General features: G+C 39.7%; 1 protein-coding gene across 1 annotated transcript in view; it reads left to right on the top strand.

Moving 5' to 3' along the window:
• Positions 1-10,518, top strand: part of NUP160 (nucleoporin 160) — a 68,337-nt gene extending 57,819 nt beyond the window's left edge. Inside the window, exons 28-36 of the mRNA XM_036861640.1 lie at positions 2,194-2,354; positions 3,453-3,513; positions 4,299-4,409; positions 4,590-4,713; positions 5,711-5,812; positions 6,437-6,578; positions 8,082-8,207; positions 8,986-9,090; positions 9,554-10,518. Coding sequence (XP_036717535.1) covers positions 2,194-2,354; positions 3,453-3,513; positions 4,299-4,409; positions 4,590-4,713; positions 5,711-5,812; positions 6,437-6,578; positions 8,082-8,207; positions 8,986-9,090; positions 9,554-9,643 — 1,022 coding nt within the window. The 3' untranslated portion in view covers positions 9,644-10,518. The remainder of the gene's footprint in view (positions 1-2,193; positions 2,355-3,452; positions 3,514-4,298; positions 4,410-4,589; positions 4,714-5,710; positions 5,813-6,436; positions 6,579-8,081; positions 8,208-8,985; positions 9,091-9,553) is intronic.
• The last annotated feature ends 4,127 nt before the right edge of the window (positions 10,519-14,645 follow it).

Raw genomic sequence — 14,645 nt, 5'->3', positions numbered from 1 at the left:
TGGGACCTTCCCGGGGCAGGGCCCGACCCCATATCCCCTGCATTGGCAGGCGGATTCTTAACCACTGCACCATCAGGGAAGACCAATGATTTTTTTTAATAGTACATTTCTCCCATACTGTCCTCACCCCCTGATCTAGGATCACATCTTGCCTTTAATTGTCCTGTTTAGTCTCCTTTAATCTGGAGCATTCTTTTAGCCTTTGCCTTTGATGACACTGATACATTTGAAGAAGAAAGACCAGTCATTTTTGTAGAATGTTTCTAAATTTGGATTTGTATGATGACAATGAAGTCGTTATCAGGTCAGCTAAAATAAAGGGATTACATATCTGTTTTAAGATCATATTTTACAAGATGACCACTGTGGTTACCCTTTGGAACCTCTAACATTTTTATACCATTTTCACTCAGAATTTTTTATTAGGTTTCTTACTCATTTTCATTGGAAAGAATGGATGGAAGTAATTCATAGGCATGTTCTTAATATTCCTAATGGTAAAATATATTTGCATATTCTTTTTCTTTTTTTTTTAAATAAATTTATGTATTTATTTATTTATTTTTGGCTGCATTGGGTCTTCATTGCTGCGCAGGCTTTCTCTAGTTTCGGTGAATGGGGGCTACTCTTCATCGCAGTACGTGGGCTTCTCATTGCAGTGGCTTCTCTTATTGCGGAGTACGGGCTCTAGGCTCATGGGCTTCAGTAGTTGTGGCTAATGGAATAAGTTGCTCTGTGGCATGTGGATCTTCCTGGACAGGGCTCAAACATGTGTCTCCTGCATTGGCAGGCAGATTCTTAACCACTGCACCACCAGGGAAGTCCTGCGTATTCTTTGAATAATACAAGAAAGGAAAAATAGATGATTCAAGATCTATTACTGCTTTCACAATGACAACATCCATTACATCAACCTGATTAAGACCAGTTTAGCTAGATTAACCTTCAGGTCTTTCTGGAGCAAGGCTGTTTTTCTGACAAAATGTCTTACATATTGCAGGCACTCAAAAATATTTGTTGGGATGAAAAATAGTTTGATTTGATTTGGAAACTGAAAGGGAATTTTAAAATCTGTTTAGTTTCTGGAGTCCCATGCTGTCTCAGAACAATGTTTTTTCAATATTTCATTCAACCTATGTAACTAAAGCATTATAAAAATAAGAGTGTATGATCTTGGGGGACTTCCCTAGTGGTCCAGTGGTTAAGACTCCACACTTCCAATGCAGTGGGTGCAGGTTCAGTCCCCGGTCGGAGAACTAAGATTCCACATGCCACATGGCGCAGCCAAAAAAAAAAAAAAGAGTTTATGATTTGGACAGAGCACCCAAATCCTGGGTGGGGAATAGGTGACAATATGGCTGAGACTAGTCCTCTGTACTGTCTGGGAATGTAGTATCTAAACATCAAAAGTAACATTTTAGATGTTTGGGGAATTTTTTTTTTTTTTTGGTGGTGGTGGTGGTGAAGTACATATACATAAACTTTACTATCTTAACCATTTTTAAGCATTTAGTAGTGCTAAGTACCTTCACATTACTGCATAACCAATCTCCAGAACTCTTTTCATCTTGCAAAATGGAAACTATACTCCTTAAACAACAACTTCCCATTCCCTCCTCCCCCATCCCCTGGCAGCCACCATTCTATTCTCTGTCTATAAATTTGGCTACCAGAATCATATAGTATTTGACTTTTGTGACAGACTTATTTCACTTAGCATAAAGTCTTTAAGGTTCATCCATGTTGTAGCAAGTGTCAGAATTTATAATATTCCACTGTATGGATATATCACATTTTTCTGGAAACTTGGATGTTTCCATCTTTTGCCTGTTGTGAATAATACTGCTAGGAACAAGGATGTACAAATAATTCTTCAAGACTCTGCTTTCATTTTTTTTTGGGGGGGGGGTATATACCCAAAAGTGGAATTGATGAATTATAAGGTAATTCTATTTTTAATTTTTTGAAGAACTGCCGTACTGTTTTCCATAGTGGCTATACCAGTTTACATTCCCTGCAGCACTACACAAGGGTTCCAATTTTTCCACATTCTCACCAGCACATGATTTTTTGTGGTTTTAAGTTAAATTCAATTTTGTTTTAAATGTTAATGTTTGATAAGTGTAACAAACTCTCTGTGTATCTCTAAAGAGATACATTTTTGAAATTGTAATATCTATTATTGCCTCATAGCTGGCACAGTGATGTTTGAGTATGGAATGCGTCTTGGCAGAGAGGTTCGAACTCTCCGGGGACTTGAGAAGCAAGGCAACTGTTATCTGGCTGCTATTAATTGTTTACGCCTTATTCGCCCAGAATACGCATGGATTGTTCAGCCAGTATCTGGTGCAGTGGTATGAAAACTTTCCATCCTGGAATTTGGGGATCATTTAATTTATTTGGTTTGGTCCTTTGAAAACTATTACCTCATTTTGCTTCATTTCATTTAAAATTTCCACTGGGATATTTGTGGACTTAATATATTTTTGTAGCAATTCATTTGTTATATGTTACTACCCCTTTAGTTTCCAAGTTCGGAATTATTGTAGGAATAAGTATAACAGAGTGGTTTTGGAGTTAGACAACCTAGCTTCAGGCAAATTACTTAGTCTTTTACTGTCCAGTTAGCCTCTTGCATAAAATAGGGATGATGATAATAATAATGTCTACCTTATAGGATTGTTTGGGTATTAAATGAGATAATTCATGTAGAGCGCTTAGAACAGTGACAGTGCCTGGCCTGCAGAAAGTGCTCAGTAAATGGCAGCTGCTTTTATTTCATTCATTTTTGTTAATTTAATCTATTGTTACTATTTTAGGGGAGGCGAACCATGAGTTGTTTTTTTTTTTTTTGGCATGCTGACGGGGTCATATAGTCCCAGCTACTTGTATTGTATAGTTCCTGAATGTACTATGCTTTTTCCCAGGGTTATGGGTAGAGAATGTAAGTCTGAAACCAAGGAAAGTCAGGTGGTTTATATGGAAGATCACATCTGTGTCCTTGGACTCAGTAACATATTTTAGCTAAGTGAGCCAAGTTGGCAAACAACTCCATTTCTTTGTCTAGTAGTTACAGTACTTTTGTGAGAAGAGCTGTGCTAGTTGAAATAAACATAATTTACGTTGAGAGAATTTGAGCCTGAAAGCTCTGGATCATAGTTAATGGGGAAAAAAAAGGGTATATATTAAAAATGAAAAAAATAAAATAGAAAAAAAAATAAAAGTTCCCACACACACACAAAAATGATATGAAAGTAAAATACTGATTTTTCAGGGACTTCCCCAGCGATCCAGTGGTTAAGACTCCATGCTTCCACCACAGGGGCATGAGTTCAATCCCTGGTCAGGGAATTAAGATCCCACATGCCACACACCATGCAGCCAAAAAATAAAATTAATTTTTTTAAAAACCCTAATTTTTCACAGTTATATCTCTTGTTTTGTCTTTTCAGTATGATCGCCCTGGAGCATCTCCTAAGAGGAATCATGATGGAGAATGCACAGCTGCCCCAAGTGAGTCAGGGATCTCATGCTGATTCTTTGCTGAAGAGCAATTATATTGTTATATTATAGTAGTATTATTTATATTTATTTTTGTATAGTAGTTGTAATACTATGTATAATTATATTGTAGTATATTGTATATGTATGGTAGTTATATTATTAAAATATTGTAAAGTTCCTTCTTGGTAGTTTATTTTCAGTATTCTGCTAAAGGTTGTCTGGTAGCTCTTTGAAAACTTTGTATGCCTGTATGGGAAATGAAAATGCTTAAAAAAGAGAGTGTGTGTGTGTGTGTGTGTGTGTGTGTGTGTGCGCGCGCATTTGTTGTTTGTTGTGTTTAAATCAGCTTAGTACCAAACGTTTTTTTATCAGGCTCCTTTGGTATCACCGTGGAGGCATGATTTCCTTCCTTAAAGAGCCTGGGCTCTAGAGTCAGGCACAGTTGGTTTTAATTCTGCCTCTCACTTTGGGCAGGCTCCTTTCTTACTGAGAGAGAGAGCAGTGTTCCACAGTTGTCAGAGTTAATTGAAATTATTTGTGAAAGGCCTTGCAAGCGCCTCCTCATCTGCAGCTGTTGTCATTAGAGTCCTTTGATTTGACTCAGCTGTAGTGTGAGACCGGGATGTTGCTTTATTTTTCAAGTTAGCTTTTATTGAACCCCTTGTTTTCTCCCCACCTTCATGAAATTAAAACTGAATGTTACTTAATTTTTAGTGGAAATTGACAGGTTGAGTTAGTCTAATAGGCACTTCTTTGTACTTTGGGAATTGAAAATGTTTTTCTTTGGCTTATAGCAAATAGACAAATTGAAATCCTGGAACTAGAAGATCTGGAGAAAGAGTGTTCCTTGGCTCGCATTCGCCTCACTCTAGCCCAGCATGATCCCTCAGCAGTCGCAGTTGCAGGTAGGCAGGCATGCAGCACCAACAGCACATTTTAGGGCCGGGCAGTGGACATAGTATACTAGATGGGTATTAAAGCGTGTCATTGTTATTCTCAGGTATTCATCAAGGAAGCAGTCTTTGGGTTCAGTTCATTTCCATATGCCGTTGGGTGCACTAAATAGCTCTTTTCCATTTCCGCAGGAAGTTCGTCAGCAGAGGAGATGGTCACTCTCTTGGTTCAGGCTGGCCTCTTTGACACTGCCATATCACTCTGCCAGACTTTTAAGCTTTCCTTAATGCCAGTCTTTGAGGGACTTGCTTTCAAGTATGTATGAAATTGTCTTTCTGTAATCTTAATTTTCTAATGCAAAAATACTCTACTGTTGCTTAGTGTGAAGCAGTAGTCACACGAGCCGGTATCCTACAAGCCTGCTTTAAAGAACAGTTTCTGTGTAATCCGCGCAATGATTTTTTTTTTTTTTTTTTTTTTTTTGAATCTTGATTTATAGCTTCTTTTGAGAAATCAGATCTGGCATTCCTGAGCCCACATGGCCACATGACAGTAGATAACCTGGGTTAAATAGTGGTGTCCATTTAGATAAGGCATATGTTCTCTTCAATCCTTTAGGACATCTAGTGGCCCCTGCAAACATTGTTAAAAAGTACTTCTTACTGAAGTTACATTATACCTAAATATTAGTCAAGTTGTTTGTGAGTTAGAAATAAACCATCAGTTTTTTGGTTTTTTTTAAATTTATTTTTGGCTGCGTTGGGTTTTCTTTGCTGCACGCGGGCTTTCTCTAGTTGCAGCGACCGGGGGCTACTCTTCGTTGCAGTGAGCGGGCTTCTCATTGCGGTAGCTTCTCTTGTTGCGGAGCATGGGCTCTAGGCGCATGGGCTTCAGTAGTTGTGGCACGTGGGCTCAGTAGTTGTGGCTTCCAGGCTCTAGATTGCAGGCTCAGCAGTTGTGGCTCACGGGCTTAGTTGCTCCACGACATGTGGGATCTTCCCTGTCCAGGGCTTGAACCCGTGTCCCCTGCATTGGCAGGCAGATTCTTAACCACTGCGCTAGCAGGGGAGCCCACCATCAGAATTTTTCATCATCAATTTTCTCTTGTAAGTAAATAATCTCAACACTTATTGATGGCCTTGTGGGTCATCCAGTTGTGTGGCTGTGAGGAGAGGGAAGAGCCAGTACCCCAGGGTGAATTTAGTAATAGACTAGAGCTAAAGTTGTCATCTCGTCTCCAATTTCAGTAGCAAAATAATGTGGTGCTTTTCAGCAAATTAATTTACTCTTTGTGGAACCATTTTCATTGCAGATGCATCAAATTGCAGTTTGGAGGAGAGGCAGCCCAAGCAGAAGCCTGGGCCTGGCTAGCAGCCAATCAGCTCTCATCAGTCATCACCACTAAGGAGTCTAGGTACAGCCCTAGTCTTCTTCCAACCCTGCAAGGGCTTACCCTCCATGTCCTTCCCCAGTGTCTACCTGAATGTACTTCAGTGTCTTCAGAATCCTTCTCTAACAACCCTAACCCTCAGTAAACTTCCCTTTCCTGAATTGCATTTATAATTTGTATTATGCAGCTTAGCACTTTAGAATTATAGCATTTTACAGTCTTGAAGTCCTCTGACATTATTTTTCTAACCCTAAATTAACACCAGAATTACTATCAAAATACAGATTACAAGATATCACCCTAATCTTCTAAATCAGAACTACTGCATGATTCTAATGCTTGATCAGGTTTGGAAATAGTGGTCTGAGCCAATTTCCTTGTTTTAGAAATCTGGAACAAACAAGTAAAAGTGAATTGTTTAGTTGAGTTAATATGCGGTTATTGGGAAATACAAGAATCCAAGTCATCTAGTTTCTAGTACCACCCCTAAGTCACATTGGCCCTAATAATGTTAGTTGTCATTTAGCTGTATTATCAATTCTGTTGTGAGTGTCTAAAGATTTTTTCCTTGTAAATACATGTTTTGAATGGTACTATAATTATCTATTAAGAATCTGGAACTCATAAGTCCTTTCTCCTTTTATCAAGTGCTACAGATGAAGCATGGAGGCTATTATCAACTTACCTGGAAAAGTACAAAGTCCAGAATAACTTATATCACCACTGTGTAATCAACAAGCTCTTGTCTCATGGAGTGCCTCTGCCTAACTGGCTTATAAACAGTTATAAGGTAAGTGGTATCTTAACTTGTAGAGAGTAAGAACCTGGTCTTTATCGTCCTGAATACCTTCATGAGATGATTAAAAAGGAAAAGATAGAGTGACAATTTATGGAAATATACCGACTTATATACTTATAGCTTCTCAGTCTTAGCTAAAAACATTAAGAATAGTTTACTTCAGTCCTGTGAAGTACTGGGTGTTTAGATTTAAAGTTCTCCGTGTTGGTGATTAAGTTAATGCATGCTTGTGTGCTCACTGAACAATGAGTATGTATTTAGAACAATGAGTATATATGGGACACAGCATTCACTATTCGTTACTCAAAAAATTCACAGGAGTGAGTGGAATTCTTTTCAAATTCTGCAACAGTGTTTCTTTCAGTTTCTGTCAAAATTGGGTCCTTGGGCCACCTGCATTAAATTATTTTGATGGTGGGCTTCTTCAAAATATAGATTCCTGGGCTCCATCCCAGACTTACAGAATCAAATTACCTTGGAGTTGGGATCCAGGATCTATATTTTAACGAGGTCATGATTTGATTTGATGCATGCTAAGTTTGAGAACTACTGTACCTGAAATACATTGGGCACAATAGGAGAAGAGAATATAAAGCTTAAGATCAAGAAAGTTAACCTGTTTATTTTTAAGTTAGAAAGTAGAGGGACTTCCCTGGTGGCACAGAGGTTAAGAATCTGCCTGCCAAGGCAGGGGACATGGGTTCGAGCCCCAGTCCGGGAAGATCCCACATGCCGCAGAGCAACTAAGCCCGTGCGCCACAACTACTGAGCCTGCTCACCTAGAGCCCGTGCTCCGCAGCAAGAGAAGCCACCGCAATGAGAAGCCCGCGCACCAAAACGAAGAGTAGCCCCCGCTCGCTGCAACTAGAGAAAGCCCGTGCGCAGCAACAAAGACCCAATGCAGCCAAAAATAATTAATTAATTAATTAATTAATTAAAAAAAAAAAAAAGAAAGTAGAGAAGGCAGCTAAGATGGTGAAAGTTAAGATTGTGATCAAATCAGAATATAGAAAGCGTAACTGACATAATTAGGAGAGCCCTTCCAAACTGAGGCTGTATCACTTTTCTCTCACCCTGAGTTAAATACAAATGTAATTCAAGCATTTAAAGTTGGTGATTCTTTTTAACTTCTTTCTCATTTGTCATTCATATGTTTCTGAGAATTAATGTGACTATGTTATCTCTGGTACTCAGCATTTCTGAGAAGGTTTGTTGACTTTTACTACTGTGGAAACGAAGTAGGAAAGAATTAAAATGTGTCTTAGATCACAGAAAAGGTGAGGAAGGCCACTTAACAGAAAGGGCCTCACAAGGTGCCCAGAGGTAACTGGGCTCTTGGGAATCCGACCCTCATCCCAAGATAAGTAAACCAAGGTGTTCGTTTATTTATAATGAAAAGTATAAATGCCAGGGAATCAGACACTCAACATCCTTTCGTCCATGCCCAGGTAAGATGGATGTTGGTAAATGTTCTTAATTACTAACTTTTTGCAGAAGGTTGATGCTGCTGCGTTGCTCCGTCTCTACTTAAACTATGACCTTTTAGAAGAAGCTGTGGATTTGGTTTCAGAATATGTGGATGCTGTATTGGGAAAAGGACATCAGTACTTTGGAATTGAGGTAGGCTTGTATCCACATTTCCTTTTTAAACTCTTTTTTTTTTTTTAAGGAATTCCTTTATTTTTATTATTTATTTATTTATTTATTTAATTTATGGCTGTGTTGGGTCTTTGTTTCTGTGCGAGGGCTTTCTCTAGTTGCGGCAAGTGGGGGGCCACTCTTCATCGCGGTGCGCGGGCCTCTCACTATCGCGGCCTCTCTTTTTGCGGAGCACAAGCTCCAGACGCGCAGGCTCAGTAGTTGTGGCTCACGGGCCTAGTTGCTCCGCAGCATGTGGGATCTTCCCAGACCAGGGCTCGAACCCATGTCCCCTGCTTTGGCAGGCAGACTCTCAACCACTGCGCCACCAGGGAAGCCCCCACATTTCCTTTTAATTCTGTATTATCACACTTTCCTTTTCCAAAGTTTTTTCAGATAATTTACATCTAAATTTCAGACTGGAAATAGTATCGTTCATTGACAATTTAGAGAAGAGTTTTGTTCAATGTGTTTATCCTTAATCAGCCTTAGCCCTACTTTAAGATAAAAGATGATATGAATTTAAAAATACATTTGATTTAACTAAGAAAAGGACCAGTTTCCCAGTTGAAAAGAGATGGGGGGTTCCAGTCATGTACTGTGTGCACACGTGTGTGTGCGCACATGTATGCATACACACACAATTTCTTGTTAAATAAAGTAAAGCATTTCATGTTATCAAATCCTGTGGAAGTAGCTACCCAGAAGAAATGGTCCACTTTTCAGATTTTCTTCAAATAATAGATATTTTTCTTTTCAGTTTCCACTGTCTGCAACAGCTCCAATGGTGTGGCTCCCATACTCTTCCATTGATCAGCTTCTCCAGGCTCTGGGAGAGAACAGTGCCAACAGTCACAACATTGCAGTGAGTAAATCCTCTCTTGAGGCATTTTATATAAGCCCTTGCACTAGCAGTTACACCTTAACGCTTGCTTTTCTGTTTCTCAAGGATTAAGGAGAGGGTGGAAGCCATTTATTGCCCTTCACATGCTGCCCAATCCCTTTATGAGATGATTAGTTAAATCAGATATAACCTCTCTGGTTCTGGGAAGAGAGCTAATAAAGCTTTTATTAAAAATACTGGTGTGATTTGCATATTTAGAAATTCGTTAGGAAAACAGGGTTGGAGTATTGTATATAGCAGTAAAGTCCAGTTATATCAGTGGAGTCACAGAGCAGACTCCTATACTGAATGGTGGTTAAATGAAGCACAATGGCTAACATCTTTATTAGGGGAAATCTGGTTGCTGAAGTCAAAGTGATTGATAACTTTAGGCTTTTTCAGTCCTTGACCTGTTCTCCAATGATTCCCTTCTTTTCTCGTACAGCTGTCCCAGAAAATACTTGACAAATTGGAGGACTACCAGCAAAAAGTTGATAAGGCAACACGGGATTTATTATATCGTCGAAACTTGTGATCTGGATGGTTGCCCAGCCTTTGTAACTGCTCGGTGCCTCTTAGGGCTTAAGACTTTACCCAACAGGAAACCTGTACTCCAGGCCGGTTTTTATACCTGTAAATGATGTGTACAACAGCCAAGTCTGCATTCTGCACAAGAAAGAAGGGCAGATGAGTCACAGGACTTGTGCTTGCTGGTGGTGCTAACACAGTTTCTGGTTTTCAACCTTGGTCTCAGACAGCTGCTTTTGTATATGATTCACAAGCTTTTTTAGAGTTTATATTTTTTTAAACTACCGAAGACATTCTTTATCTGCAAATTAAAACCCACTTACACTTTCCAAAACAGCTGATGGTTGTTGGTTCGTTGTAGCTGACCACCAAAAGCAGTCACTGCAAATCCTTTCATTCTTCCCTATCACTTTTTGTATTTCAGTGGAATTATTTTGGTCCAGAACTGACATGTATTTTCTGTATTGCAAACAGAGGCTAATGATTTTGCATACCCTTTTCATTATTTATCGTGGAGTTTTTTTATGATCTTCAATAAAGTATTAAGTAATTTGCCTAGATTAAGCCTAACGTGATGACCAGCTGTTAAGGAAGATATCTTTTTTTTTTTTTTTAAAGGAAGATATCTTGAATCTGGTTCTGAGGCTAAAGTGGAATAAACTCTTAGCTAAGAAAAAATTGAAAATTTATCATCTGTAAAAGTAATAGATTTTCAAAGTAAATTCCATTAACCTCTATGATTTATGATAATCAAGCCGGACTTGATCATACAGGCAGTCTAATAATGTATTGGACCAAAATATAAACTTTCCTGGTCAGATTCAGAGGCATTCATGGCTACAAATTTGGGGGGGACGTGAAAAAATAAACTCTTGCATTTTATTCTGTATATTAAAATTTATCTTTTAAGGAAACCATCTGTATAGTACTTGCTTGTATGCCCTTTGATCTTTCTTGAGTTTTTCATAAGCATTTAATTTTTATGTCAATACCATATTTACATTATATATTTTAAATAACAATGTGAGTTTCCCTGTGGTACTGTTATTGGTAGATATTGCAGTATGCGACTCTTTTTTCACATTATCTCTGCCATGATTAATGCGAAGTGTTTGATGCAATTAGGGGCTGCAAGAGGTCTTGCCTTTCCAGCTCCATAAACTTGTGGCTTCCAACTGTAGCAAGAAATATATTTTGACCTGTATACACATATATAACCAAGAGAAGGCTTTCACAAAATATGTATCCTCACTTGATATATTTTCATGAGTGACTAATGGATGATAACCTACAACCTGAAAAATTTCAAACCCTGTTGTAGCCATTTCTGAAAGATAAGAAGTAGCTCAAGACTGGCCCTGTTGCAGAAAGCTGTTCATTTGCATTGTTGCTCAAAGCAGTGGTTTCCATGGTGGCAGTTCATAAGACACTGACCAGCTTTTCCTGTCCTCACTGTTTTGGTTCAAGACCTAGAACTCATGCTGGAGCCAGCCCAGCTCTTCTGTCAATTTTCTTCTACCTTCCTCACTTTGAAATCCAACCAGAACAGAAAGAAGGTGCCCACATTCTTTCACTTCACTTTTCTCATCACTTTGAGTCCGCAGTTTTGTTTTCTGGACCATGTGATGTATTAATAGCATCGTCTTTCCTCGTGTTTTCCAACTCTGGCAATTTTCTGATTACAAATTGTTATTAAAAGGGGTCCCTTCTTTTTTAGGGCTTAACTACCATTAAATAAAGGTGTGACTCTTGGAGGAAAACTTCATAGTTCTTAAATAATTTAGCATAATGTAACTAGTAAGGTTACACCTTTCCAGCCTGTGACAGTAAAAGTAGGTACCATTTCTGTTAATAATAGAATTTATGGCACACAGAGTTTCATACTGACCATTCTTACCAAGTTTATTGCTATGATTTTTGTGATCTAAGAAAGCTCATTTGTTCTACAGAGCCGCCCATCAGTGAACACATTCTAGGTAACAGAATTAACCTAATTTACCTCAACCTGATAATACTTTTTTTTTCTACTAGAACACAGTATATATTATAGAAAATTCTAACATTTCTTTTAATCTTCACAGCTCTTTCCAATTTTGTACCTAAAAACAAAGATAGTCCTGCATTATTTTTTAATATAATCAGCTCATCATTAACCCTAAGCCACAAGAATATACCTTTCTGTGTCTGCACAGAACTCCAACATCAAAAGACATTTATTGTTCAAATGACCTATGCCAGTTTCTAGAGACTAAAAGTAGGTATTTCTTCCAGTAAATGAGGCTTCATGGTTTAAATGAACTTCCATGAAACACACAAGGTCAAATAATGTGGTGTAATAAAGAATATATCTGGTCTTCTTCCCCCTATTCCTGGCATAGAGATTATAGAACCCTTGTAGTTTCCTGAGTGAAAGAAGTCTTTGTTATGCTAATAAGGTGACTCTTGGCAGGGGGGCCCTTAGATAGCTTCAGGATAGGGCTAGTCCCTAGGAAGACCCACTCTGTGATGGTGAATATAGGGTTAGAACTTTGGGCCAGAAGGACAGGGCAGGGGGCTTGAGATTGAGTTCAGTCACAGTCACAGTGGCCAGTGAGTCAATCAACCATGCCTATGTAATCAAGTCCCAGTAAGAACTGGACACCAAGGCTGAATAGAGCTTCCTGGTTGGAGAACACATTAATGTGTTGGGAGGGTGACATGATGACTCCACAGAGAGACAGCATGGGAGCTCTGTGCTCCCTCCCACACCTCACCTTGTATCTTTTTTTTTTTTAATAAATATTTATTTGGCTGCGCCAGGTCTTAGTTGTGGCGTGTGGGATCCTCATTGCCGCGTTCAGGATCTTTTAGTTGCAGCATGTGGGATCCAGCTCCCTGACCGGGATTGAACCTGCGCCCCCTGCATTGGGAACGCAGAGTCCCAACCACTGGACCACCAGGGAAGTCCCTCACCTTGTGTCCTTTATAATAAAACTGGAATCAGAAGTATAGTGCTTTCCTGAGTTCTGTGAATGCTTCTAGAGAATTAAAAAATGTGAGGAGGTCATGGGAACCCCTGATATTACAGCCAGAAAAAAGTGCGAGTGGCATGGGGACCTCATGTGGAGCTGGCTTCTGTAGTAAGGGCAGTCCTGTGTGGGACTGAGCCCTTAAACCTGATGTTAACTCCTGGGGGTTATCCTCAGAATTGAATTGATCAAAGTACACCCAGTTGGCAGTGAGACAATAAATGACTGTTGACCTAAAAAAAATATACTGCCAGTTATTTCTCCAGCAAAGATAGATTTATTCGGAATCATCAGACAATTGCAATCCAGGGTCTTGCAACCATGGCATGCCATATGCAAGGCCCCCCAGAGCAAGGGAAGGAGCCGGGGAAGTTGGGAGAGCTATAGTAAACAAAGCACATGGCTTTTCATTGGCTGAGTCCTTGACAGGAAAGAAGAGTTTTCTTCCTATTGAGCTCTGCTATCATCCCAGGGCATGAGAGCTCCCAGTCCTAGTCTCCCAAGACTATTTAACTGAGGTTTCTTTTTTTTTTTTTTTTTTTTTTGATTTATTTATTTTTGGCTGCGTTGGGTTTTCGTTGCTGCACACCGGCTTTCTCTAGTTGCGTCGAGCGGGGGCTACTCTTCGTTGCGGTGCGCCGGCTTCTCATTGCGGTGGCTTCTCTTGTTGCAGAGCACGGGCTCTAGGCGCACGGGCTTCAGTAGTTGTGGCACGCAGGCTCAGTAGTTGTGGCTCGCGGGCTCTAGAGTGCAGGCTCAGTAGTTGTGGCGCATGGGCTTAGTTGCTCCGCGGCATGTGGGATCTTCCCGGGCCAGGGCTCGAACCCGTGTCCCCTGCATTGGCAGGTGGATTCTTAACCACTGTGCCACCAGGGAAGTCCGAGGTTCCTGTTTATTAATTTTTTACATGATAAAATTTAGATGAATTAACACACACAACCATAAAACTTCATTCTACACTGCTGAAGCTGGGACTTCTGTGGACAGTCTTCCTCTGCAGCATACCTCATGTTGAAGTTCCAAAAGCCAGAGCTTTAATATGGATTAGGAAGGTTGGCTTTTGAAATCAACATCAAATACAGAGTAAAGACATCGCCCACCAGTTGTGATTATAACTAAATATATTTGAAAATGCATGTTTATTTAAATGATTGTTCTTCCCAGGTTTCACTTGTCAAATGTAAGCTCTGATCATTTGATTTTACTAAAGCAACATTATCACCACAACCAAAACATCCTCAGTAATTCCAGAGCTGTTTAGGTCCCTGGCAATCAAAGAGCAGGCCTAATTTTTCTTTAAAGGGAGTGACTGACCATGTTTACTCACTCTGTGTGGAGACATAGTCAAACTTTCCTGTAAAACGCCAGATAATAAGTAGTTTAGGTTTTGTTGTCTACACAGGTCTCTGTCACATATTCTTTTTTTTTAATTGATTAATTTATTTATTGAAGTATAGTTGATTTACAGTGTTGTGTTAATTACCGCTACACAGCAAAGTGATTCAGTTATACATATATATATATACATATACACATTCTTTTTTTATATTCTTTACCATCATGGTTTATCACAGGGTTTTTTTTTTTTTTTGGCTGTGTTGGATCTTCGTTGCAGTGCGCAGCCTTCTCATTGGCAGTGGCTTCTCTTGTTACGGAGTACAGGCTCTAGGTGCAAGGGCTTCAGTAGTTGCAGCACATGGGCTCAGTAGTTGCAGCACGCCATCCCCAGAGCACACGGGCTTCAGTAGTTGCAGCACTGGTCTTCCCGGACCAGGGCTTGAACCCGTGTCCCCTGCGTTGGCAGGTGGATTCTTAACCACTGCGCCACCAGGGCAGTCCTCTGTCACACATTCTTTTTTGTTTTGTTTTGTTTTGTTTGTTCAACCTTTTAAAAGGTAGGCCTGGGATTTCCCCAGCGGTCCAGTGGTTAAGACGCCATGCTTCCACTACAGGGGGCGTGGGTTCAATCCTTGGTTGGGGGAAGTGGGGGAAGTAAGATCC

Source organism: Balaenoptera musculus, chromosome 8 (assembly GCF_009873245.2).
Source record: "Balaenoptera musculus isolate JJ_BM4_2016_0621 chromosome 8, mBalMus1.pri.v3, whole genome shotgun sequence".
Lineage (NCBI taxonomy): Eukaryota > Metazoa > Chordata > Mammalia > Artiodactyla > Balaenopteridae > Balaenoptera > Balaenoptera musculus.
This window is presented reverse-complemented; position numbering and strand designations above follow the sequence as displayed.